At 31.6% G+C, this 26,884-nt stretch overlaps 4 protein-coding genes and 1 non-coding gene across 6 annotated transcripts; 2 read left to right on the plus strand and 3 right to left on the minus strand.

Annotated features, from left to right (window-relative positions):
• The first annotated feature begins 1,339 nt into the window (after window positions 1–1,339).
• Window positions 1,340–2,259, plus strand: LOC8276162 (enoyl-CoA delta isomerase 2, peroxisomal). The gene has a single exon (XM_002529264.4). The coding sequence runs from the start codon at window positions 1,349–1,351 to the stop codon at window positions 2,126–2,128; it is 780 nt and encodes a 259-aa protein (XP_002529310.2). The 5' UTR covers window positions 1,340–1,348; the 3' UTR covers window positions 2,129–2,259.
• Window positions 2,260–3,277: 1,018 nt separating this feature from the next.
• LOC112536415 lies at window positions 3,278–3,406 on the minus strand. The gene has a single exon (XR_003080440.2). It is a non-coding gene; the product is annotated as a U11 spliceosomal RNA (small nuclear RNA).
• Window positions 3,279–12,821, minus strand: LOC8276161 (actin-related protein 9). The gene is made up of 20 exons (XM_002529263.4): window positions 12,624–12,821; window positions 12,464–12,536; window positions 12,257–12,366; window positions 12,110–12,169; window positions 11,895–11,960; window positions 11,673–11,775; window positions 11,261–11,463; window positions 10,754–10,874; window positions 10,539–10,603; window positions 9,100–9,189; window positions 8,282–8,332; window positions 7,605–7,736; window positions 6,784–6,873; window positions 6,623–6,693; window positions 6,333–6,529; window positions 6,210–6,253; window positions 6,087–6,136; window positions 5,291–5,336; window positions 5,073–5,123; window positions 3,279–4,531 (listed from the first exon to the last, which is right to left on the minus strand). Exons 1-20 carry the CDS (start codon window positions 12,624–12,626, stop codon window positions 4,388–4,390), a joined length of 1,770 nt encoding a protein of 589 aa, XP_002529309.2. The 5' UTR covers window positions 12,627–12,821; the 3' UTR covers window positions 3,279–4,387.
• Window positions 12,822–16,917: 4,096 nt separating this feature from the next.
• LOC8276160 lies at window positions 16,918–19,314 on the minus strand. Its single transcript, XM_002529262.4, has 5 exons — window positions 19,105–19,314; window positions 17,881–17,995; window positions 17,685–17,774; window positions 17,443–17,541; window positions 16,918–17,312 (listed from the first exon to the last, which is right to left on the minus strand). The coding sequence occupies exons 1-5, from the start codon at window positions 19,170–19,172 to the stop codon at window positions 17,211–17,213; spliced, it is 474 nt and encodes a 157-aa protein (XP_002529308.2). The 5' UTR covers window positions 19,173–19,314; the 3' UTR covers window positions 16,918–17,210.
• Window positions 19,315–23,687: 4,373 nt separating this feature from the next.
• LOC8276159 lies at window positions 23,688–25,780 on the plus strand. Of its 2 annotated transcripts, XM_002529261.4 has the most exons (5): window positions 23,688–23,894; window positions 24,710–24,824; window positions 24,940–25,029; window positions 25,150–25,248; window positions 25,362–25,780. In XM_002529261.4, exons 1-5 carry the CDS (start codon window positions 23,827–23,829, stop codon window positions 25,461–25,463), a joined length of 474 nt encoding a protein of 157 aa, XP_002529307.1. In that variant the 5' UTR covers window positions 23,688–23,826; the 3' UTR covers window positions 25,464–25,780. The 2 variants fall into 2 exon arrangements, with proteins under 2 accessions (XP_002529307.1, XP_015580941.1); XM_015725455.3 differs by lacking the exon at window positions 24,940–25,029.
• The last annotated feature ends 1,104 nt before the right edge of the window (window positions 25,781–26,884 follow it).

Here is a 26,884-nt window from a genome sequence, read left to right on the forward strand (position 1 = left end):
TCGGCCGGGCCTCCAGCGTCCGTCCACCAGGGACGCCGACGCCCCTCTCTCTCCTCCCTTTCTTCCCTTCTTCTTCCTTCTTTCTTTTCTTCTTTCTTTCCTTCCAATATCGACATTAGATCCCTAAAATTTTCTTTCTTACCTTTTGGTCCCTCAACTCTTTAATTACTGCAATTGTTTCCTGAAAAATTCTCAATTAACCCCTAATTTTTTTTCTAGCTTTTCAATTAAGCTCCTAACTTATTAATTTGAGCCAAATTAGAATTATTGAAAATATATAATTATATATATACCCATGGCCGACATATTTATTTACAAAAATATCAAACATACAAATTTTTATTAAATCTCCATAATAATAAAATTATAATTTTAATCCTTATTCCAAAATAAATTTTTAATTAAATCGTAACACAATTAATTTAATTAATTAAATTGCTAAATATTTTTCAATTAAATTTAACACCATTAACTAATTAAAATACCCTTTTCTCCAATAATTCTTTTATAAAAACATCATTTACAATTTCTTTCATAACTCTCAAATATAGAATTTAACTAAATATATTCATTTGGAGGAAAATTTTAAATAACCAAAAATATAATCTATTTCTCAAATAATTTACTTAATTAATTTCTTAAAAATTCAAAATAATAGGATATAGAAAATAACTCCTTATTTATCTAGCATTAAAATTTCATTTAATTCATTCAAACTAAACCAAATAAAAATTAAATTAAATTAATTTAAATAAAAACTCATTTATTATTCATTATTAATATTATCTTTTATTAAATGAAAATTCCGGGTATTACACTTTATATTAAATGATTATCTTTTATATTTTTGTAAATTAGAATAATTTTTCATTATTTTTGTTACTTATAAAAATTTATGGTATTATTGAATAAATTAGTAAAAATTAGAAAACCATAGACATATGATCATGCTTCATTGCATCTTTTCTCTCTCTTTTATATTTATATATATATATTTCTTGTTCTTTTATTATTATATTTACGAAATTTTAACGTAATTGTAAACATTTGAATTTATAGAATTAACATGAATATTGTTTTAAAAAAACAAGACAATAATTTAGAACAATTGAATTTATAGAATTAACATAAATATTGATCAGAGCAATTTAGAAAAAATAATAGAATTTTTTATAATAATAAAATTTAAGTTATTATTCTCAATGTTATTCTTGAATAAATAATAAAATTTAAGTTAATACAAATTTGCCCTTAGTACCTGTCAAACAAAACCATACGTAACAGATTAAAACATAAAAGTGAGGATAAGTTAAAATAATATTATATTCTCTATATTTAAACCCGTCAAATGTCTTTAATATTACACATACCAAGAAGAAACGACCATCGCCTCCATTGTCACATAATGTGCACCCTATCAAAACAAGGCAATTTCTTCACTTTAACCTTAACCGGCGACGATGATCATCGCCTCAACCCCAATCTCATCGCCACCATACTCTCCGCACTCCAAAAAATCAAATCACAAGCCACGCACGGCTCGGTTCTCATAACCACATCACAAGGCAAGTTCTTCTCCAACGGCTTCGATCTCGCCTGGGCTAAAAAGTCAGCCGCCGCAGACGGTGGATCCGCCATGGAACGCCTCCATGAGATGGTCGTCTCTTTTAAACCGGTAATCTCGGAGATGATATCTCTCCCTATGCCTACAATCGCCGCCCTCCAAGGACACGCCGCCGCCGCTGGATTTTTGTTCGCTTTAAGTCATGACTATGTGCTAATGAGGAGTGATAAAGGTGTTTTGTACATGAGTGAGGTTGATTTGGGGCTTCCGTTGCCGGATTATTTCTCGGCGGCGTTTAGGGCCAAGATTTATAATGTTTGTACAAGGAGAGATATTTTATTGAGAGGTGCGAAGGTTAAGGGCGTTGAAGCGGTTAAAATGGGGATTGTGGATGCAGCGTATGATAGTGAGGAGAAGTTGGTTGAGGCAACAATGAGCTTGGCGGAGCAGTTGGCGAAGAGGAAATGGAATGGCGAGAATTATCAGGAAATAAGAAAGAGTTTGTTTCCAGATTTATGTGGAGTGCTTGGACTGGTTGAGGCAAAACTTACTGCTAGACTTTGAAAGTGTATTTTGCCTGTATCAATAATTTGTACTTAATTGTTAAGTACTTGTTGCCCCTTTGGTTTGGTGTATGATACATATTTGTCTTCAAATTAATTTTAGGCAGGGGAATCAAGTAAAAACTTATTATATAGGCCCGTCTCAATGGAGGAAACACCTGTTAAGTTGAACTGATATGGCATTTTTTTCAAAACAGGCTTAAAAAGCTGGTTACCACCATAGCTCATGTATCAATAATCATGTATTATTTTCTTCTCCACCCCATCGAGTATTTCTTTTCTTCTTTGAACGTACCCCATCAAGTGCCTATAATTGCCTGCTGTGCCCCAAAACCAGCCCTCAAGAAAGGCCCTCGTCCCGGCAAGCCTGTGATCTTTTCTTACATTTGTTTCATCATTGGATGGTCGATTTGGAGAAGATGAATCTTGATCCTCAGAAATATTAATGACTATCATTTTAAGGAGTGAAGCTTTGATTCTAATAAAAATTAAGTAAAATATTAAAAAAGAATCTATTGTTTTTTCTTTAAATATCTATTATTGGATTATCTATTTGTTTACTTAACCATATATCGTTTTTTTATCATGGAATAACTCAATGACTCTTAAGGATAACTCATGTCTAATATTTCATTATTATCATTAATATTAATAATAATATCACATAAATTTTAACTTATACCAAAAATAGAAATTAATATAAAAAATATGTCAGAATTATAAAATGAAAAACTATACTAAGTTCAAAATACAAAAAATACAAAATTCTTCTAACGATGCTCAATAATTTAAAGCAACAGCTCAACGGTTAAAAATTAATTCTAAAAACTCACTAATTTAAAGTAAGATTTAAATAAAGGTTAAATGGATAAGAGATTAGATTATTAAATACTTTTAAATTTTACTAAAATCAAGTAGATTGAAATCATAATGGAAATTACAATAATATCAACAAATGTTGATACTCATCAGAAATTAAAATTGATAATCAATAAATTTTATTACGTGCATCAAGAACTTTTGGTACTCTGTAGAAATTAGAACTAAAGCATTTAAAAGATGAAATTCATATTAAAGCATTTAATTAATGTCTGCTGAAGTTGTAATTGAGGCGATAGAATTGAAGAATAAAGGTTGAGAATATTATGAACAAGAGGGTCGACCAAGCGGGCCAACCCTATAAAGGTTCCACAAATTATGTCGGCCATATGTCTTGATTGCCATACGGCACTCACCGAACAAGGATGAGTGTGGCATAATTAGCCAACCGACCCTTTTAAATCTTTTACGTTACTGCGCAAACCAATTATATAAGAGGCGCTTTACATTGTCTTGTTTCCATTTATCGATGTGGGCTACATATCTGGTTTCTTTTGGTTTTCCATTGAGCTGACTTGACTAGAATCTCATGCAGGAATCAAGTTGTTTCAACAACAAATAGGCTAGACATCATTTTCGAGCAATCAAGTAAATTGTTCTAATTTGACAGGGTTAAGTTGGGTTAATGTGAATATATGAATCTCCAGATTACGCCGACGCCTATACGTTACATGGTGAAGTCCTTTACGAGTCGGTGAACACACAAGAACTGAATCAACAATTCATCCTTTGCAGCCTACAAGTTCTCGGTGTCCAGCGTTTCCATGCATTCCCCACATTATACTATAACTGATAGGAAAACCGAAACTTACTTTCACTTGCTTAAAATCATTATTATTATGCAATAGTTATCCACTTCCATTTGCCCTAAAATCTCCATATTATAATGCGGCGTGTTGTTAACATTCATATCCAAGTTCTAAAGCCATGATATAGCAAAAGAAAAACAATCAGGAATTGATGAACTTGAAAAATTTGATGGTCTCTTTTACAATTACAGTCAGTCAATCTCAGAATCTGGTATTTCTACACGATGTATTGCCAGGTAAGAAAATTACAACCTTCCGTCTGGCAGCTGCAGAAAAGAGTCGGTTCTCCTCTCTTTAATAATCTCCTCCAGCAGACGCCGCTATCTTTAATCCAAAGGTAAAAGGCAGAACTATCTACCCTTGGTAAGATAAAATATAATTGCAGTGAACGTCAGTGGAAGATTTTGGGGCACAATGGTGGTGAGAATCTTGATGTACTTTCAGCATTCTAAATCACCTATCCGGAGAGCAAATTCCAAGTATGCTTCCCCAAAAAAGCATTTAACAATATAATTAATTTCTAATTGTCCAGGGAGAATTAGAATTTGCTTATCTAGAAGGGAAGGCCACCTTTAAGAATTTATATAACACATCGCTTGTGCTTGAAGATAGTACGAATCCTTGTACTTTCTGCCACTACCGATGTGAATACCATTCCGAATCCAGTCCTCCCTGTGTATCCAAGCATCCCTTCCAAAATCCAAAACCCCAAGGATCTGCATTAAGAAAAAAGAAAAGAAGTTAGGCGGTCCAAAATGCCATGTTAACCCATCAACTAAAATTAAGCTGTTATCAGAGTCGGACTATTGAACCATATGAAGATTGTAATATTCAATCCAAGGGTTGCCCCAGTTAACCCAAGTATAGTATGTAAACAACTTGGTGCACTTTCATGACAATAATTGTGGTAATGAGATAGAAGACTAATAGAGCCATGAATTGAAAATTCAATTTGTTACGCTCCAGTATTGCCTAAAAAACGTTCACTTACATACATCACAACAAAATGTGAAAGGATAAAATAGTAATATATATAGCAGCTCAAAGGAATACCTGATGAACACTGCAAATTGACTGAATTTTGCCTATACTATATTGCATAAAAGATATAACAAATTACATCAGAAAATGTTCCAAGTGCTTTGTTTTCTCTTATGTAGACTACTAAAGCATTTATCATCATGACAAACGTGCTCAGTAACCAGTCACAGGAAAAGTGGAAAATGTTAAGACAAGGATAGTGAGTGCTAGACTTACTGCTCCACCTTTCCAGGTTACAAAAGTTGGATTTATTCTTGACTGGAGAACCTATTTAACATACAGAGGGTCAGATGATATCAGTCTCTGGCATCCACAACTTAATAAAGCAATGGAAAAAAGTAGCACACAAAATAATCACATTGTTTACATAGGACATAAAAGATGTATAGTGCAGGATTATCATAAAAATGAAAAATACAGAAGCATAAGCTAACCTCAACAGTGTCAATCACTTCATTTGACGGAATTGCATGTAAAACTCTGCAATAAGATAGGAGAACATGAATAAGGACAGAAAGTTGTTAAGGTCTATATTCATTAAAACTGAATAAACTCATTTGCATAAGCAGGTAATAACATTCTTCCTTAGCAGTTGTTTTAAACATAAGAAAACATTGTAGATCCTATCCGAAGTTTGAACTCCAATATATGTGCCATTCTATCATACCTTAATAGATTTATAAGCTATTGATTCACAAAATTGTACACAATTAGAAGATGCTGAAATAGAGGTTAGGGTTTTCTTGGCATGTTTGGTTACTCTTGGAATTGGAATAGGAATCAAAGTGCATGTCTAGGTCCCAATAATCATATGCTAGGTTTATTTTGGAAAAAATTAATGAAACTTAATGCAATCACATACATATACTGCTTAGAATAGATGTTATTTTAACATAAATCCAAATCATTCAAATACTAACACATTAAAAAAAAAGGATCCCTTGCAAACCAAACAAGAAAATGAAATCCTACACAAGAACTGCATCCCATTCCAGTTCTAAACAAACCAAACTTGGATTATTTTCTTTTCAACTTTATTTAAGTAGACTGCTTTCAGTTAACAAGCAAAACTGCAAGCCAGAAAGATAAGTGCATGGTTTAATGTTTCCCCATCGTTTGATTTATTATTCTGAACAGTCTTGAAATATGCCATATCATAAACAAAGATCATGCTCACAGCACCACTCAGATGATTGCATGCTCTACTTTTAAAATCAAACTGTAACCCACCTATCCTCCACTACAGGAATGAGACCGGGTGTCAAAGCCACTCCACCAATCTAGAACAACAGAAACCTATGTCATATTTCAAGAATATAATCTCATGCAGACAATCTTCTAATCACAACTCACCAATTGTATGCTGCAAAACAATTTTCTCTTAAGGTCTATACGACCTGCCAGCACAAATCCAAAATCATGTAAGTATTTAACAGATCAACCAAGGACAGCAGCAGAATTGTTTGCAAATCTGACCTGTTGAGAGAATGCTACTGGTGATAGCTTCTGCAAGACCAACCTTCTCTTCTTTCTTAGGCTTAGAAGCAAAAACTGGATAGCTATCCCACATAGGTAATCCACTGAATGCAGGAAATAAGCCATCCGACATGTCAGGTCTTCGAGGGTACTCTACATGCCATGTATCTTCTAGCATATCCTCATAATCATGGAACCTGGTGCAATAATAAAAGCAGTAGGTACTATTGTTCTACTGATACAATTGAGAAAACTGGAATAAGGCAAGAAAACTTAATAAATGTTCCTACCAAGAACGTGGTGGTGGAGGATACACATCTGGGACCAAAAGCATTGGGTAGAACAAGCCCATAGGAGGTACCTGTATGAAAAAACCATCAAGAGATAAATACTGCTTGGCTAAACATCAGTTAAGAAAAATTAATCCAGAAAATCATCATTGCAGACATACGTTAAGAGCATTTAGCCTCGTCTTATGAGACCCAGCTGGCATACCATCCTCATAAGACTGAACTACAGCCACAGCATCAACCTCTCCCTCCTGTACACAAAATCAAATTATAGACAAAAGGAGATGCAGTCCAAATATCAGTAATTGTCACTTCTTAGAGGGGTCACCATTTAGTACAATTGTAAAGGCCTTGCATGATCACGTTCAATTTGGATTTGTCTCAATTCCTCGTGAATATAATCCATGTGATTCCGAAACAAAGAATTTGTTACAGATGCAAATCCATAGTCCAAAAAACTCAAAATCCATCCACAACATAATGTATATGATTTGTGATGTACTACTGAAAGAATTTCCGGCGAAACGCTTTAGCAGAAAGAGGATTAACCACAAAAAACCTCATCTCAAGGTTTGACTTCTAGGTAACAAGAATTATGATATTATGTGGCTATCAGAAAAGAAAAGATAATCATAACAAAATAAAATCATAGGATATAATGTTTAGAAGGAAAAACCACACATTCAAAGATCAAAATGAGTTAAAGCCTTTTCAAACAAGATAAAATTGTTCCAAGGACAAAAAAACTGTATAACAAGATAATCCATAGACAACTAACGTCTTCTCCTAAGAGAAGTAGGCCCAAAATTTCCTCACAAGATTAACAGCACAACAGAGATGAATAGAACAGATGATGATTTTTCATCCTAAAGGCAACTGTAAAACAGAATGAGTTGATAAGATGGTTATAATCTGCTTTCTGTGATGTAAATTGTAATCAATTTACAGAAAGAGATTAAGTAAAAAGGCGAAATAAACTCACCTTGATCTCACAATAGGATTCCCTCAGTCTGTTAAGCATCAGGAGATCCAAAGGCTTTGTCAAAATGTCAGTTCGAATTTGGGGCCATGTCTGATGATGCCTCTGAGTCCAGAGTAGGCATCTTGATAAATCCTGAGAAAACAAAATTAGTTAACCAGTCCAAGAAAAACACCAGCACAAACCGTAAGTAAAAGTGTAAACAATATAATTTTACTGCTACTGGATATTGCATTTGAACAAAATATACCATGTTAAATATAATGCTGATCACGCACTTATAACTTATCAGAGAACGGAGTGAAAGTTATAAAGTTAAAATATCATAGTAATAACATTCCCAAAATTCGCTTCTGCTTGAGTAAGGAAACTTTCCATCCTCCCAGGAGGTAGTTTAGAATGACAAAAGGCAATCTATTCCACAGAATTTCATGTTATAGTCCTCATTTCTCAATCAAAAAGTCTAATATTTTCTTCAGCCACACAGTACCTAACAATTTTGATTGACAATAACAGGTAAACAGTATAGTGTGTAAAACACATGAATAAAAATCTTTGCCTTTTAAGAACAGCAGTAAAGCATCCTTAGAAAAAGTAACAGCAATTTTCTTGCAGACTAAAGCTTATAAACCAATTAAATATTTGAATAATGAATTCAAAATTGAAAGCAAAATTTGAACCTCTCCACCAAAGGGCAAAGTCTTCTCTGTATTAGGTAGAGCAACTCCATCCTGAACACCAAAGATGAAAGTAGTTATTACACATCAGACTTATCAGAGTCAAACTGCAGAAGCTACAGACAGAAAACAACATATTCTCCTTGTCTTTTGCTGAATGCAGGAGTATGATAAAGGGGCACGAATGGTAACAATGTGTGAAGTAAGATTGCAGTGGCAATGCTTGTGGACCAAATGCTCCTACTGAAACATCCAGGTGGAGTTCATGATTTTAAGATGACGAAGGAATCATTTAGTATAAATGTTTTATGACTGAAGAGGGCAACAATGATTGCATTACAAAGAGACTACCATTCAGGGTAAACAGGGAACCTGAAAGTGTGATAATAAAGGTAGTAGTACTGATGGCAGTGGTGGTGAGATAGGTGCCCAGAATATGTCTCAAGTAACACAACAATGATTTTGGTGATTCTGAAAGCTCTGGTGGAGATGTTAAAAAAATAGTTGGTTATGTCCTCACATGGCAACAATAGTAATAAAAGGAAAAGCACAAGCTTTTGCCTCCTAAAGAAAAACAATTTTGGTTCTCTATTAAAAGTTCTCTATAGCTGGAACTTTTTTTAAATTGACAGCAAATGCATATTGAAACACCTTTGTGGTCATTGAAAAATCATACCCTTAACTCCATCCTACCAAATATTATGGGGCTGTAAACTGCAAACCCCTCAAATCAGAATTGGCAAAACAAGCATATTTGCACAGCAATGTCTGGCTCATCTGTAGAATTCATATGTATATAATAACTTAACTGCTTATATTACCTCAATGCAGATAACGGATGTCACTTGAGCACCAATATTTATGACACAAGCGGTTGATAACCCATTCCCAAAAACTGCAGCAAGACCTTCCTGGGACAATCATTTTCAGAGAATGATCATTATATACTCGGAGCATAAACCACAACTCTAAGCAGATCAATAAACAAGACTACCTATATTAGTGAGTGAATGGGAAAGAACTGCTGTTATATCAATCTCACTTTATGTATCACTCTCTCCATTCTTGTTCCCAGACTAAAATGAATTGACTGGAATACAGAAATAGACACCAAATGCAAGCGAAAAAACTAATATTTATGGAAGGAGTTGAAGGGAAATATTCAACACTAGAAAATGAAACCAATACTCAGAAGGAGAATTCCGGTTGTTTTAGATGATAAGAGCTGCTGCACGGCTTTGAAAAAAGAAAGTGAATGAGTTTCTTCTTTTCCAGAAAGAAAGGAATTTATATTTTTGTGGTGAAGATGAAAGAATATAAATTTATTAAACATCAAAACAAAACCAACAGTATGCAAAACAATTGCTCTGACATCACCAACCACATTTCATTCAAAGCTCTAACAACAGAAGTAGAACTATCCCCATTACAACTATACCTGTTCAAAATTATGGCATTTCTATTTTGAGATCATTCAACAGAATTATATTCACGAACACAATTTTTAAATAAAATTGTGGCACTTCTTTTATTTTTTAATGATGGTTGACAAGTGGCACATTCTGCTGTATTCAGACTAATAATAATCTAAATGCTCTGGATGGAACTCATTAGAAAGGAAGAGACTCAAAGCAACAAATAAAAGATTCAAAACATGGAGGGTGTTTCAAAACAGGGCATGAAGGGATCTCCATCCATTTTTTTTAAGGGAGAAAATAAAAAGAAGCAATTTCACTCAGCGAATTGATAATACATTAATTTTTCCATATCCATATTTTATCAAACCACCAAACATGCTGTAGAATCACATGGGAAGTTAATGCATTGTCAGTGGTGGTGGTAAATATGGGTTAAATTAAACTGCATTTTTGGGCAAGTAGTATAAAGAAACCAAAAACAAAAGAAAAAGATTGTACTTTACAAAATCAAATGCCAGGTTTATTTTTCATGCACTAGCATATTGCTTTATAAATTGATAACTTAAAAAAATTGACCGCTTCTCAGGGAAGCAAAATTAATTTGATATGCACAAGGGGAGAAATTTAAGAAAGAAAATAACAAAAAGAAAAAGGATCCCATCCAATCTAGTACATTTGTATTATATCTGAACCAAAAGAAAATACCAGAAATATGCATGTTATGGAACACATCAATTGATTCTTCAGTAATACAAGCTTTCTCCACCACACATACCATACTCTGATGTTGGGACCAAAAGATAATCAGAAATAAAAGAAAAATAAGGGAAGAGGTTTCTAACCTGGTGTACTACGGCTGAGCTAAAGCGCAAATCTCGTAGCACAATAGATATCATTTCTTTTATTTCTGCTTATCACAAGTGACAAAATATAATAAGTAATGTATAATGCATAGATCATGCAACAATGTTAATTGACATACAGCCATCAACCAGTAAACTTGAAGATATCAAGATCTGAGTGATCTGTATAGAAAAAACTATCAAACAGTCATTACCTCGATGGTCAAATGTTTCCGGCAAGACAAGGATAGCAGCATACATATTTCTTTCAGATTGAGGGATATGCAGTTTCTCTATCAAAATCCAATCCCAAATAGCATGCAGGTCCTCGAGCACCTAAGCAATAAGAAAGTAATCATAGAAAATCAGAAAAAAATCTCATGTTTATGCTAAAACTTCAGAACATAACAAAATCAGTATTACACTTGGCAATAAAATTTGACAAGTCTTATGTCAAGAATATAATCTCTATCAAAATCCAATCCCAAATGCTAAAACTACTCTTATGTCAAGATGACAAGTCAATTACTATTAAGATATAGACAATAAAATTTTCAGAATTAAATCAGATGCAGTGACCCCCAGTGGAAGCATGGTGTAACCTAAGAACAAAACTGGCATTACCTCAATTCCCCTACCTAAAATGTACACATTAATGCCAGTTGAAGACTAACAATTTATGCATGTTATGAGTAGGAAGCCAATCAACACAAGGACCATACCTGCTGCATGGGATAATGTTGAGAAATGTTTAAGTGACCTCTTCGAATAGGGCGATGTAAGCAATAAGGCTCTGTAGGAGATATTTGTAATGCCTCCTCACCACATATGAATCCTCGGTATTTACTTGTACTAGGCCCCTTAGCATCTGTGCTTTCAAGCTTCTCTAAGGAGCCACCAATCTGACCTTCATTTGTTGGTCTTTCTGCACAAATAATTTGCAGCGAGTTAAGTATATAGGAGTAGTTTCCAAAATAATATAAATTCGTAATTGGAAAACTCAAAGCATTAATTCTAATGGACGATTAATCATGTGCAAGTCAGAATGCCAAACACATATTAAAGCTTTTTATAGGAAATATTATAATTAAAAGCTCATAAATAATAACCAACTATAGAACAAGATTAAATAACCTGATGCCAAAGAAGAACTAGTATCCTGCTCATACACATTAGTCCATGTAAAAGCCACATCTTTCCTTCCACTCTGTGGATTGAATCCATCAACCCGTCCTATCTGAAGAATACACATTACTCATCAATTTCAGTAAACATATGAATTGATAATTTGGCATTGTGTCAATTATTTTTTCTAATCCTATGCACTTAGCACGAAAGAAAATGTATCTACATTACCTTGCGTGGGAAAGAATTGTTAGCAACCTCTTCATCTAGAAACGGTATCTTCAAATATGAAGCAATCTTCAAACAAGTGGAAAACAACGGGAAAAAAAAAAAGAGATCAATTCACAGAACAACCAAACACCTACTGTACTATATAGTGTCATTAAAAAGTAAAAGCCAACAAAAGAAAAAGGAAATCAACATAAACAGGACATGATATGACTTACAATATCATATGCCTTCTCCCGCTCCATGTGCTGTGCAGTTGTAACCTGAGAATTCAGCATCTAAAAAAGAGAGGGACCAAAAATTAAACATTAATATACAATAAAAAAATCATAAAAAAAATAAGAGCAGAGAAGTGGTAAAAAGACCTGATCGCGAACATTTAATTTAGGAGATTGAGAGGAGTAGCGAGCAATACAATGAGGGACATTAAAAGGAGTGTCCTGTGGTGCAAGGCCAATTCTGACACTGGCAGAGCCTAATTTAGTTATAGCCAAAATAACACAATCAAAACTTGGTTACATATATGTATTAATAAAAACTGAATAAGGGATTAAAGTAAAAGCGGTGGTTACCTGGATTTATGACTACTAAATTGGAGCCTCGCTCCGCTACGAGTTGTGAAGGCACCACTGTCTTCAAGTAATCCTGCCGGTAAATCAGAAACAAAAAGTTAAAACAGAGTCGAATTAAGCAGAAAAAGAGAGAATTGTTGTTGATGAGTGTTACTTATACCATTGGCAGTTAAGAACAGTGAAGCTGGAAGTTGCTATCTTCACTTCTTCAGCTTCTCTCTCTTTTCGAGTTTTGCGATTTCTAGTTTCCGAACAAACTACACTCTGATGGAAGAATATATTTGCTCCATTAAAGGACGTCGTTGCCTTGGTTCAAATCACTGCGTCATCCTTTTTTTTTTTGTTTCATTATAAACTTTTATTGAAAAGGAAATTCTTTTTATTTCTTTGGAAAATTTCTTTAGAAATTAAACTAGAAAGCGTTTTTCGCATTATTATAAAACATTAAACTAATAGTCTAAAGTACTCTTAAAATTAGTCAATTAGCTGATGATTTACTCATACATAGGACGGTTTATTATTATTTTAAATATAAGTTAAGTTTATAAATTAATTTAGTACAATTTACAAAATTTAATATTAATTTATGATATTTAAAAAATAATAATAAATTAATTATTTCTAATTATTTCATTTTTTAAAAATTTTATTAATATAATAATATAAAATTATTTTTAAAAATTTATTAATTATTTAATATTATATAATTGATACTTATTATCAAAAATAAAAATTTGTTATATAATTAAAAATTAATTTATTATTAAATATAATATTAAAAATATTATTTTTAAAATTAAAATTATTATCTAACTAAAAATTAATTTATTAGTTTATATAATATTAAAATATAATTAATATATTATTTCTTACGATAGAATTAATATTATTATCTAATTAGAAAACTAGTTATTAATTAATATAATAGTAAAATATAATTAACATGCTATTTTTTTAAAATCGGAGTCCGTGTTTAATTAGAAATATAATTTATTAATTAATAAATAAATAAAAAGTTATAAAGTTATATATAAATTTAAATCAAATGTATCAAAAATAAATATACATAGAAATTAATATATTTATATCCAGATGATTGGGAAATACCCAGGATTCAAAAGAAGCAAATCTATGAGTTTTCAAAGTTTCCTCTCTTCAAAACTGATTTTACTATCAAAACTGAAGAAAGAGATATTCAGATTTCAATGGCTTTTGAAGAAATTTATTTTTGAATCCAAAGACCATCCAGAAGCATAAAGAAAAAACTATAAGTACATTTATATAAGCCTTGTCCAGGTAGGAATAAAGCCCATTACCAGAGAAGTTGATTACCAAAGTAATATTCCTAGACCCGTTTACAATGAACTAAAAAAAGATGATGATATAGAGACCGTCTCTACCCCCTTTTCACCATCACCATCTGCAATAACTCAAAATCTAGAAGCAGAAATCAACATGATTTCAAAAGATTTTCAAATCAATAAAAAGTTTTTACATAAAGATTTCTATTCAAAGAAAAACCATTCCAAAAAACTTTGGTTTTTTAAACATTTTTTATAAGAAAAGGACAGTATCCAAGAAAGATACTACCAATTTTGCATATAAAACAAAATCCAAATCAAATTTTTTGATTGGTTTCAGATTTATTTCAAAGAAAACAGTATTCTTTATCATTTCAAAGAAAAACTTATTAATCCAGTTACTGTAAGAAACAAGACTCCAGAGTGGAAAATCGGAGAAAACCAAACCATCCAGTCTGAACATCCTCCCCTTAGGAAAATAACCATTCCTTATGGAGAAAAAGAAATTAAAGTCACACCTTACAAATTAGTAGGAGAGGAGCTTAAGAAAAATGTCAAGAATATTGTTCAACAGAACAATTTCTCGAATACCTATCTTAACACAATAGGGAAGCAGCTTGTTAGGATAGAAAGCCAAATTCAAAAACCTCTTACAATCTTCACCACTTCAATTCCCAATACTGGTCATCCAAAAGAAATAAGCCAAACAGAAAAGCTCAAAAATCCAGTCTTCAAACCCTACCAAATCTCAAAGCCTAGTCAAGACCAATTTCAGAAGCAAACTGAGTTTGCTAGAGTAGTCAGGGAACAGCTTAGCAAATTAGCAACTTCTGAGCCCTCCAAAAACCTAGTACCCGATACTCCTCAAAGCAGTAGGAATATCAGTGCTATAGACTAAGCTCAATGCAATCTTCTTCAAAAGCTTCATTCTGCTTTTATTTTTTCAAAGTTTGATATGAAATCAGGATTTTGGCAAATCCAGATTCATCCTAAAGACAGGTACAAAACGCTTTTCGTTTGGCGATCTGAATGGAATGTAATGCCTTTCGGATTAAAAAATGCCCTTCTGAATTTCAAAAAATCATGAATGACATTTTCAATCCTTATTCAAAGTTTTGCATTGTCTATATCGATGATGTGTTGATATTTTCAAATTCTCTAGAGCAACATTTCAAACACTTGGAGACATTTTTCTATGTTGTTAAGAAAAATGGTCTAGTAGTTTCAAAGTCCAAGATATCTTTATTTCAAATAAAAATTAGATTTCTTGGCCACTACATCTCCCGGGGAACTATCACCCCAATTGAAGGGTCTCTAGCCTTTACTTCAAAATTTCCAGACAAAATTTTAGAAAAAAACTCAATTGCAAAGGTTCCTTGGCAGTTTAAATTATGTCATGGATTTATATATATATATATATAGATTGATAAATAAAACAAACCACTAAATTCCTTGTTCCATCGTTAGAGAATATAAAAACAAGTGTGGTAATTAGGAGGATGTATTTAATAAAAAAATTTAAAGACTTTTATAGATTTTTTTAAATAAATTACTTTTAAAGAGTTCCTGAATTTTTAATAATTTTTACAGAATTTATGATTTTATAAATAACTTTTACAAATTTTACTTAAAAATACTTTTATAGATATTAATAGATTTTTTTAGATAATTATTATCTATTATTTAATTATTTTAAAATAAATTTAACGATTTATTTTTATTTTTATTTTTATTTTTATTTTTTTACATTTACTTTAAATATTATTCCACGTAATGTTATACGCTATTTTAGACACAAGTAACATATTTCATTTTATTGTTGTGTACAATTCATATCATTTTTAAGTTGTCTACCACACAATATAAACACTTATTATTTTTTACCAAGAGAATAATTTAAAAAAAATTATCATATTATAATTTATCTCTAATTAAACTACCAAATTCATGTCAGATATGTTATTTTTATTTATTACTTATTTGATAAATACTTAAACTAATAATAATCACGCTTACTAATTATTTGATAAATACCTATACCGACAATTACATTTACAAAAAGAAAAATTATCCAAATAGTCTTTTTAATAAAATCTAAAAGTCTATATATGGTGGGGTTGTTTGCTCAAAATAATTTACTAAATGTTTTATTTAAAATTCATATTTTTTTATGAGAGCTATTTTAAAATTAAATTAAAAATTTAAATTAATTTTTTTATATGTTTGAGTATAAAAAAATATTATTATTAAATAATTTTTGGCTTTCGAGTTTCATCCAATTTCTTATATTTCTTCAGATAGAAAATATAGTGTAGAGAAATAAAAACGATAATGCAGGAGAATTTGAAAAAAAGAAAGTTGAGTTTTCAAAAACAAAATCTATTTTTAATTTTGAAAAAATATAAAAAAAATTAAAAAATTTATTCATTAAAATGCATAAAACATTATTAAAAGTATATAAAAGTTCATGCCTATAACAGTTAATGACTTTTTAAATACTGACTTATTTTTAAAGACTTTATAAAAAATTTAATTAAATACTCAATAAATTCTATAGACTTTTTTGAAAAAATTTTAAAAATTTATATTGAATTCTCCGCCTTAACTTTTAAACTCTATAAGTTTTTATTGGAAGCATCTTCCTCGTATTCTCTTTTTCAATTTCTTTGAGAAAAAGAACGCATAGACCAAAAAATAAGAAGATATCAACTTTTATTTGTTAGCATCAACAGTGAAGAAAACCACTTTTAGCCGGACTTTTGGAAGCCATTTTAGGGAAGGCCATTGCAATTCCCCATGGTACATCGGGCAGTTCTTCATAGATGCTAGTTTCATTAAGCTTCTGTACCAAAAGAGAGTTCATATCCCTCTTCCACTTTCTGTTTAAGTAGCAGTGGCTAGCAGCAGCATAAAAGATCAAAACAAGGAAACGGAAATTTAGAACCAAAAGACCAGGTAAAAATTCCTTTCTGCAATTTTCTGGTCAGCTACCGATTATCTATATAAGTTTTTGTCACTTTTCCAGCTCAACCTCATATTCATACAATCAACTCCACAAGCTTCTCTTTATTGCACCAGGGGGGTGCAAATTGTAAAGGACAGCTAAGAGAGCAAAGAAATATAATGATCCATACAGTCAGAACATCCACAAACTCATGAGAATCATAAATATTTTTGCTTAAACAGAAATTCTATTGGACAAAATGGAATGTATGAATGTGCCAATTCAGGCTGTGAGATGACAATATCTCGCCCCATTAATTATCACTATCAAATCTAACAACCCCAAAAAAGAAAGAAATACAAATTTTTGTTCTGGCGTAGAGAGATCAAAAAGACATCCATAGATATAATCATATGTGCAGCCCGTCGACACCCAATTTAATTTCAGCACCTGCATAGATAATCTATTCGGCGTATTCACTAATGTTGAGTCTTTGACATGCTTAACCCGCTTTTGCCTTGGGGGCCTTCTTCTTGATTTGTCTCCTTGGAATCAAGTTCTTCATCCCTAAAAAGAAGAGCAATGCGCCAAAGAGTGCAACACTCTGCCAAAGCATCATAAAACAAACAAACAAAAATTGTCATATGTAAAACAATAATTCAAAATAAATACATGAACTAATACTGAAACATAAGGAGAGGCTAAATGGAATTGTCATAGGGACAAGAACACACCTGTAAGAATTCATTTAGGAGAATGGAGAACCCAGGCTCATCGATTCCATAATTGTAGAAGTCATAAAGAAGTGGAGAAGAGACAGCCAAGTGGAGAAGCTAAAGCAAACACATAAACAGAATATCAGTTCATTCACTATTACATGAATCAACAGCAGCTGCTAGGAGAAATTCAGAATAACTTCTTAGCACGTTAAGAAAATAAATAGCAAATAAAGCCCCAAAAGGAAGGGAATCCTTACCAAGAGATTTGCACCAAATGGGGTGCCAAACACAAAGAGAAGGCCTCCGACACCCTTCAGGAAAATAATAGCTGCTACAAGATTTCTAGGCTGTGCAAATTGCATCCCAATTTGTAAAACAACCATACTTAGCAAGATGGAAGAGAAGAAACAATGAAAAGTAAATGCAAGAACGTGAGGAGGGATAATGTCTCACATCGATATCTGGTAATCCTACCCCCAGTGTGGAGGAAAGGTGTTTCTTCACAATTGCAAGCTTGGGTATCAACTCCTTTGCAGCAGGACCACCATCCTCGCCAAATTCATTGAACCTAAATACGTATGAACAAGGTAAGTGCAGATTAAATGCCTGGTTTTTATTCTGAATACAGGGCATATCAGGACAGATAAATAGAAAAATAAGCGCCAGTGTTCCACTTCAGGATTTACCAGCTTTAAGATGTGCAAAATATTTATATATTACCCAATTAAAATATGAAGCATAGAAGAAAACAACAGACAAGCCATTAGAAGCTGCTGAGCTTTGGGGTTCAAGCACAGCATCACATGATAAATCGCAACATACACCATATTGCTCATCTTAGGACATGTTAGTAAACCAATATCCGTATTGAGCAAATTCTTCCAATGACTTAATTATGTATGTTGTTTTGATGCCTTTTCTTTTCGTCTTGACGTATGATTTCTTAAACCAATTCATATCAATATCCTGAAAAGTTTTAGCTTGAGCCATTTCATTAAATTGTCTGATTCAACTTCAGACTGATAGCTAATTATGCAAATCCCACACATTCACTCTCTAACACAGCTGGCAATTTAAAAGTTGCCCAACCATGCAATGCAACATTTTATAACTCTGAACAATCTAAGTACTGAATCAATTGATAATAATAATCATTAAAAATAAAAAGGGGGATTCCAGTCAATGTTTATCCCAATATTGACCCTGAAATAATGATTTAGTGCTAACATACAATTTATGCTCAAAATTTATAAAGCAAGACCTCCAAATTAATGAAGCTTGGACCTAAGATGGCATGTATAAATATCACTCAAAAAGCAGCAAGTTTCTAAAATTTCTTCAGATATACACAGCAAGCAGAACCTCCTTTTTCTCTTTTCAACAATTCCACAAGCAATAAAATAGCAGATTTCCGCAGCTATATAATCAAACCCACACATTCAAGAGTGAAAAGCGTAACAAAAAGTACAAAAGAAAAAAACACTATACTATTAACATGAGAAATCCTATTATGTCAATCCATCCAAAAACATAATCAAGTAGAGAGAACACGTTGCACGGATCCAAAATCAAAAGACGTAGGGAAAACACATAAATCAATATTGAATAAAAATAAAAAGAGATAATAGATCTAAAGAAGAAGAAACTAAGAGAGAAAGAGAAGGAGAGGATACATACATTTGCCAAGCGGAGAGGATAAAGAGGGAAGCGAAAAGGACTCTGCCGAGGAAGGAGAAGAACCCCATTGGTTGCTGTGAGGAGAAAGTGGTTTCTCAAATCCGGGTATATCTGAGCTGAGCTCTCTCCTTTTGTTCTTCTCTTCTGGATTAATAATAGCACTGAAGCGTCGGGCTCGAGAGCAGAAGGAGAACAAGGGGGTTGGTCGTTGGGTCTTTATGGGTCAATTATAGGGGCAAGTAGCTAGTAGGGCGCACACAGATCAAGATCGAACCGGGGAATATTTTATTATTTAGTTGGACACGCTCATTTTTAGTTTGATTTTTATTTTTATTTTTTCTCTACTTGGCCAGTTTGCACGTTAATGTAGACTTAACGAAAAACGGGGGACTCCAAATTAAAATTTATTAAACTTTCACAAATAATAATCTAACTTCTGTAATTAACCTTTAACAGGTTTTAATCTTAGAAAATTCGAAAATATATTATGTTAATTTATTTATATAGAGCAAATTAATATCTCATTTTATTTTAACAAATATCTTTTAAATTTGTGATTTTGTTGCGATTTAAATAAAAAGACAAAATAAAGATGTAATTTAATATCCGTAACTTACTTAACAATGTTATTAAAACGATATAAATTACTGATAATCTAAGATAACCTTATATATATAATCCAGTTCAAAAATAATAATAATAATAATAATATATTAAAACATATAAATGCCCACTGCTAGTCTTGACTCCAATGACAAGACACGCCATCATCCTGTTAAGACTTGTATAAATAGCATAATCAAATGAAAAAGGGACCCAAAGGAAAAAAAGAAAAAAAGAGTCCATTGACAGAAGATAGTGCAGAGTGTAGGTGCATTTAGGGGTCAGTCAAACCCAACCGATAGGTTCTAATTTTATCTGCAATTCAATTTTGGGATCGGTTTAAAGAAACATAAACCACATAAATTTCGATTAAGTTCAGTTCTTGTCAAAAAAGAAAAAATGTTACGATTCAACAGACAGAAATTTTATTATTTATTGTTATATAATTTGATATTTTATAACATTTAATTATTTATAGTAAAGAATTGTTTTTATCAGTATTTATGTAAAACATAAATTTATTTTAAAATAAATTTTTTTAGATATATTCAAATATTAAAATGTAATTAAAAATTTTAAAATTAAAACTAAATCCAATCTTTCTGGTTTGATTTATTTTTTTTAATTTTTCAGTTAGACTCAATTTATTATTTTCTAAAAATTCAATTTTTTCAATATTTATAATGTTATTCAATCTGATTTTCAACTGAAATAATTATTTGCTTACTCCCAAGTGCATGTCCTCATCCTTTCTGTATTTCTTGCCACGACATACTCCATTTTGTGCATTCAATTAATATACCTCTAGAATTTAATATTGTTGCTGAAATTTATCCAACTAGAGAAATTTTATTTATAATGAAAAATTGAGTATGTGTATGTATTAAGGAACTAATCCTAATATGATAATATAAATGCATTCATATTTATCTTTTGAGATTAAAATCTTTAAATGTTTTAACTCATCTTAATATTTTTCTTAGCTATATCAAGCATACTAATTACTATTTTGTACTTCACTAGTGTCTTATTAACTAATAATGCTTTTGCGCTCGTATTATTTCCATGTGCTGTTGTAATAAAACTATGTGCGGGTTAGAAATGGTGGGTATGCTTATTAAAAGGAGACCTTAATTAATTTAAAAGATTAATTAATGATCATGATGGTCATATTTAAGAGCCGTTTACTTAAGCTAACAGTTAGAAGAATTAATTTCTTTAATACAATTAACAGATCTGATGTGGGTAACACTGATACAGAAATGTAATTACATACGTACCACATTTTTCTTAGTTGTAAACTATAAGATATTCGATCGTTAATTTTGTATAACAAAAAATAACTGCTTCGGCGATAATAATAATAATAACAAAGCGCTCTAGCCTCTAACCACTTGTGCAGACATTTACGTAATTGGGCAACGCAGACAGAACAGGAACAGTAAGTGGATAAATAAATAATTAATGTTTTGAGGAGCAGCTGCCATCCGATCCCTGTTTGAATTTGCAGTTTTAAGGTGAGATGTTATAGTCACATGGCCACCCATCTCCTTCTTGATGAGGAAGTATGGCATTCCGCTAAAATTTTCATTTTTATATTAATAGTAAATGGAAAAGGAAAAATCTAAATAAAAAATAAAATAAAAGACTATATAAAGTCATCAGCTTTGTCCCTGAATTATCAGACTTTATTATTTATTTTTTTGGGATCCAATGGAAACATGTGCAGTCGCATACATACATCCTGCCATCTTTTATCTTCTATTTTACTGTTTTCTTTTTCCTGATGAAACTCGACATCATTTTACATATCTTGTTAAATTCGTTGGCAAATGCTTTTTGATTTGGTAGAACACATGAATTTTGGGTTTTTTTTATTGTTTGATTAGATCTGTACTTTTCTTTTTTGCCAAAACTTATGTTTGAAGTTTGCAAAAATTTAATCAACATAGCTAATTGTTGACACGTTCATACCACGACTGTAGATTCTAATTATAAAGTTCGCCATGCCTGAGCTTGTTTTCTTTTTTCTTTTTTTCTATTGACTGTTGGAACTACGCCCCTGGTCTAATATTGCTGGCCTTTTATATATAAACAAATAAATCTAATGTTTTTAGCATGAAAACAAAATGTCTTTTATTGAAGCAAGTTGTGAAAATAAAATTTTAATAGAAAGAAAAAGGAAAAATCTACCCATGTTTTCTTTTCCTGTAATTACAGTTTTGGTCGTTGGATCAAAGTGCTTCAAGATCTGTTATGTAAGATTATAAAAATTATGAAATTCAACATTTGAAAAGAAATATTCATGTTACTTTATTCTTACTTGCTCCGTCAAATATCTTTTTGCAATATGTGGACATTGTACAACATCAACCTAGAATTTAAAATATTAGGTTAGCCAACTTTTTAATTGTAAACGTGTTTGGTTTAAAATTTAAAATAGATGAGTTTTTAAAAAATTATCGAATCTGTAAAGAGAATAAAACCGTAACATACGAAAAGGGCAAAAATGAATAATATCTCATATAATATAGTTATAATTTATTATAAATGGATCTAAAAATTTTATTTATATTATTTAAATAATCAATAAATTAAAAGGACTTAGGATACATGCATCAACAAAATGTTGCCAATCACAGCATATTTCTTTTATTTTGTTTTTTGAGAGAAGTTTGTCTTATTTTGTTAAACATTTTAAACAAATCTTTCCATTTCATCTTTTTTCCTTCTGATGAGATTTTCTCATTTTCTTTAATCATAAAATGGGTAGTTTCTTTTTCCATAAAATATTAGAATATCTTATTTGTGATTTAAAAAAAAACAGTTGACTAATAGATATTCAAAGTGAGTTAAAAAATTATATAACAATTGTAAGATTGGTATTGCTCAAAACATGTAAACATTATTATTGCAAAAAAACGAATACATTATTCATTCTAAATTGACAGTTAACAAGTTCTTCATCCGTTACAAAAATTAATTAATTTGTCAATTACTGGTTTAGTAAATAATAATATTATTTATTGATTAATATGAACATAACTTTATTAAAAAATTTACAGTAAAAAAACACAAATTAGTGCCTTTTTTTTGTTTTTTTAATTCGTATGTAAATAAAAAACAAACTATTAAATTGAGACAGTGGAAGTATTACTGCATTCCATCCGCCCAGTTTATTTGATCCCAGGAAAGAAAAGAAAAGAAGAATAAAATTAAAAATAAACGCGCAAAGAAGCAATTCAATTACAATAGAAAGCGCGCAAGTGTAAAAATTGGGACTCCACAGACACCGTTTATGGGGCTTTTTAACTTTTTCCAAAACGCAGATACACCACTGTCCTCCAACACGACAATGATTCAGAACCCCTATCTCTTTACTCACTCTCAACTTTATTAAATTCGTACACTCGCTTCAGCATTTCACCACGTCATCATCACAAACCATTCTGATTGGTCCAACGACGTGCAGTTTTCCAATTACTAACACGTCGTTTGAATTCTCCGAGTTGTATTCTTTTCTGTACTCGCAAGATTACACCTGCTGCCGACAGAGCTTTTAGGCGCCCGAGCACCCAAGAAAATACTTCCTTTTGTTTTGATGAACAAGAAAGGAAAAAAAGAAGAATTCAGTCTACTTTTGTATATGAACTAATTGTATAACACCCTTGAAGTTCATTAATATACAATTCAGTCCTTAATCAGTTTAAAATCGCTGGACATAGACTTTCATAATGCTTTACTTTTTAGTAATTATCTGTAAGAATATAAGATTTCTATTACAATTTCTTTAACCTATACAATTTGATTTCACTTTTATTCTAAATCAGTTTAGCACCTTAAAAATTATTTTAAAATACATTATTTGTCAGCCGCATAGTAAAAGAATTAATACTGCTATAATTGAAAAATCATGGATCAAAATGTAAATAATGGAGAACTCAAGGGTGTCTTAGTAAGTGACTCTTCATTTAATTAAGTTGGTGAGAAAATATAAAGCGCCGTCCCTCGATTTGCTCCCTTTATATCTGGGCTGTGTCTCGATTTGAGAAAAAAAACAGAGACAATTCAAAATTTGAAAATTTTGAACTCTGAAGAAGTGTCTCCGTCCGTACAGTAATGGCTTTCGCTTCTTTCGTTGGGAGAGTGCTTTTCGCTTCTGTGTTCATTCTCTCTGCTTGGCAAGAGTAAGTAGTACTTCTCTTAGATCTGATTTCTACGATTGCAATCTTCTTCTTCTTCTTCTTCTTCTTCTTATTATTATTATTATTATGTTTTAGATTTAATTGAGGTTATTTGGTTTGCAGTGAAAACTGAGATGCAATTAAATTTGTTGGTGAATGTAATGTTTGTTTAGTCAATGTCTTAGGTTGTTGTTTTTCCGTTTTAACTGTTTCCCATTTAATTTGGTGATTGTTTTGGTGTAGTGATTTTTTTTGCTTTTAAACGTAAAATAAAATTTATAGATTTCACTTTCTGGTTTCTTCAAGGTTTTGGATCTGATAGTGCAAGTTAGGGTTTTTGGATGTTTAGTTATTGATGGTTGTATTATGTTGTTATGGTCTGGTTTAAGCCAGAGGTATTCTTTTATTGTTTGATTCTTTGGTTGATAATAAAGCTCATAGATTGCCTCTTTGTATTACTAAAAAGATGTGATTTTGCTTTTATATATATATATATATATATATAGGATCAATAGGGATGTCGAATTTTAACGATATTTACATATTTGTAATGACTTGTCTTTATTTCATATGGCATTTATCTCTTTGCAATTTAAATTAGGTGATAGATGTTTATGTTAGGAACTCTCATTGGGAACAATCAGTTGACCGTTTCTGCTTATTTTGCGTTCTTTTTTTGTTAAAGAAATTTCTTAACCCAGTTGCTCATCTCCTCCAAATGCTTCTCATAAGATGTTCTTAGCTCAGTAACAGTTGGGACATTTGCTTTGCTGCGAGGTTTGTTTCCGTTTATCATTGTTAAATCTTGCTCACTGCAGGTTCAATGATTTTGGTGTTGACGGTGGCCCTGCAGCAAAGTCTTTTGCACCAAAATTTAACGTTTTCTCAAGACATGTTTCATCTAATACAGGGTTTCAAGTACCACCAGTTGAAGTGAGTGATACTAATTCCATGCTAGTTATCTCTTCTTTTTTTCTTTTAAATTCTTATTTTATTTTGCTTATTAGTTCTGTTTGAATAATTCATTTCTTGCTGTTTTTATTTATAGATTAAGCATTTAGTTGCTGCTGCCATAGCTGTGAAGGGTCTTGGAGGCCTTCTATTCATCTTTGGCAGTTCTTTTGGTGCTTATCTTCTGGTGTGCACAAGTCTATATATTCCAGTTTTGAACTGGCAGTTTGGCTTACTAAACAAATTTAAGATTTTCTTTTTTTGAGAAGTTGACCAATTTAAGAGTTACTTCTTCTCTTTCTTGCAGCTTCTGCACCAGGCTGTTGTTACTCCAATATTGTACGACTTCTACAACTATGATGCTGACAAGAAGGAATTTCATCAGCTTTTCACAAAGTTCACACAGGTTAGCAATTTTGATTCATTACTCCAAACTTCTTTCCTAATTCATCTATGTTCTCTGCTACCTCTCCCGCTTTGGTATGTATTTGATGAATTCCTAATGAATCTCTTCTGCAGAACTTGGCATTGTTCGGGGCATTGCTCTTCTTCATTGGCATGAAGAACTCAATTCCAAGGAGACAGCTCAAGAAAAAGACTCCCAAATCAAAGACAATGTAGAAAGTAACATTTGAGACACGAAATTATGGCCAGGTGTTTATGTTTTGAGTTTTGCCCAAAATCTAGTTTTGTATGTTCGTATCAGATTTTCCTCTTGTAGAGGTTAGGGATCTATAAAGGAGAAAAAGGAAGGGGAGTTTTAGTTCTGCTATTGTTATCTACTCTGCCATTTTAGGACCAAAATTGAGGTTTAGTTGTGATCTTTGACGTCCAGTTCTCTTTTTAAGTTTGATGTTCTACACCAATTTGAATTTAAAGGTCTAATGTGAAATGTGTCAGTTCTCTCCTGCTAGGCTTGTAGAGAATTTGATGTTGAATGCCGTTAGCCACTTAGCGCGCAAGTCATTTTACCAGTTCAGTTCAGGTGAATTTTCTTGATGATTGCTGCTACAATTTGTTATAGGCACTGGCACACGTATTGGTATCCATCACTAACAGCGAAACATATTTTGCTTCTAAATTTGGCAATTGGCAATTCATCTCTTGCTCTTATGATCCAATTTCTCCGACTTGATGGATTACCACCAAGTTCTCCAATGAGTTGCAGGTAAAATGCTGACGGCTTTTTGTCATATCGGACCTTTCTCTTAGTTATTTCTTCATAATCTAACTTGAGGCGTTAAGACACATTTACCCGGAACCAAAGGCTGTGGGAGGCTGTTGAAGGATGTGAGGATTATTTTTTGGCAAGAATATGGAATAACTTATAATGTAAAAAAGGACAAATTCATTAACTTTACTTAAATCACCCTAATGGCTAGGGTCAAATTAAATTAAATTTGTTAATAATTTATTTATACTCTTTTTATTTTGAATCTTTAGGTCATTTTGTTTAATTTATGGACTGTATTAGTTCATGACTATGGGTTTGAATTAGCTTTAGAGCTAATCTGATTTATATAATATTATTAAGTATAAATTGCGCTTGAGAGGGCAGTGTTGAAGGATGTGACAATTATTTTACATCAAAGAGTTTATAATGTAAAAAGGATAAATTTATTAACTTTATTTAAGTCATGTTGATAATTGGATTTAAATTAAAATTGATTTGTTAATGATTTGATTCATAGATTTCCAGAGAGGCTAAGTAATGTTGATAATTAGATCCAAATTGAAATTAATTTATTAATAATCCATTTACATCCTTTTTATTTCTAATAGTTTTTGGACTCATAGATTTCTAGAGATGGTCTAAAAAAGAGATATATTTATCTATCAAAAAATTATTCCATTTAAAAGTTTAGAGTATTAGTTGAGGTGTAAATTTAAGTCTTTAAGTCATTTTAATATTTTAGCGTAAAAGTAAAATGAAAATGAAAATGCCCTTGATCACGTTTCAAGTCTAATAGACATGCTTTAAGCTTTTCAATGTCAAATACATCAAATTCATTTGTTATGAGAAATAGAAAATGATATAACGT

Source organism: Ricinus communis, chromosome 9, assembly GCF_019578655.1.
Source record: "Ricinus communis isolate WT05 ecotype wild-type chromosome 9, ASM1957865v1, whole genome shotgun sequence".
NCBI classification, from domain to species: domain Eukaryota; kingdom Viridiplantae; phylum Streptophyta; class Magnoliopsida; order Malpighiales; family Euphorbiaceae; genus Ricinus; species Ricinus communis.

Coding starts and splice junctions, on each gene's coding strand:
- LOC8276162 (XM_002529264.4), top strand. CDS start 1,349: ATGTCTTTAATATTACACATACCAAGAAGAAACGACCATCGCCTCCAT.
- LOC8276161 (XM_002529263.4), bottom strand. Junction 12,170..12,256: donor AATTAAATGTTCGCGATCAG/GTCTTTTTACCA, acceptor TCTCTTTTTTAG/ATGCTGAATTCTCAGGTTAC. Junction 10,604..10,753: donor GGAAACATTTGACCATCGAG/GTAATGACTGTT, acceptor TGTGATAAGCAG/AAATAAAAGAAATGATATCT.
- LOC8276160 (XM_002529262.4), bottom strand. CDS start 19,172: ATGGGGTTCTTCTCCTTCCTCGGCAGAGTCCTTTTCGCTTCCCTCTTT. Junction 17,996..19,104: donor ATCCTCTCCGCTTGGCAAAT/GTATGTATCCTC, acceptor ATACGTATTTAG/GTTCAATGAATTTGGCGAGG. Junction 17,775..17,880: donor TAGGATTACCAGATATCGAT/GTGAGACATTAT, acceptor CAATTTGCACAG/CCTAGAAATCTTGTAGCAGC.
- LOC8276159 (XM_002529261.4), top strand. CDS start 23,827: ATGGCTTTCGCTTCTTTCGTTGGGAGAGTGCTTTTCGCTTCTGTGTTC. Junction 25,030..25,149: donor CTTTTGGTGCTTATCTTCTG/GTGTGCACAAGT, acceptor TCTTTCTTGCAG/CTTCTGCACCAGGCTGTTGT. Junction 25,249..25,361: donor TTTTCACAAAGTTCACACAG/GTTAGCAATTTT, acceptor TCTCTTCTGCAG/AACTTGGCATTGTTCGGGGC.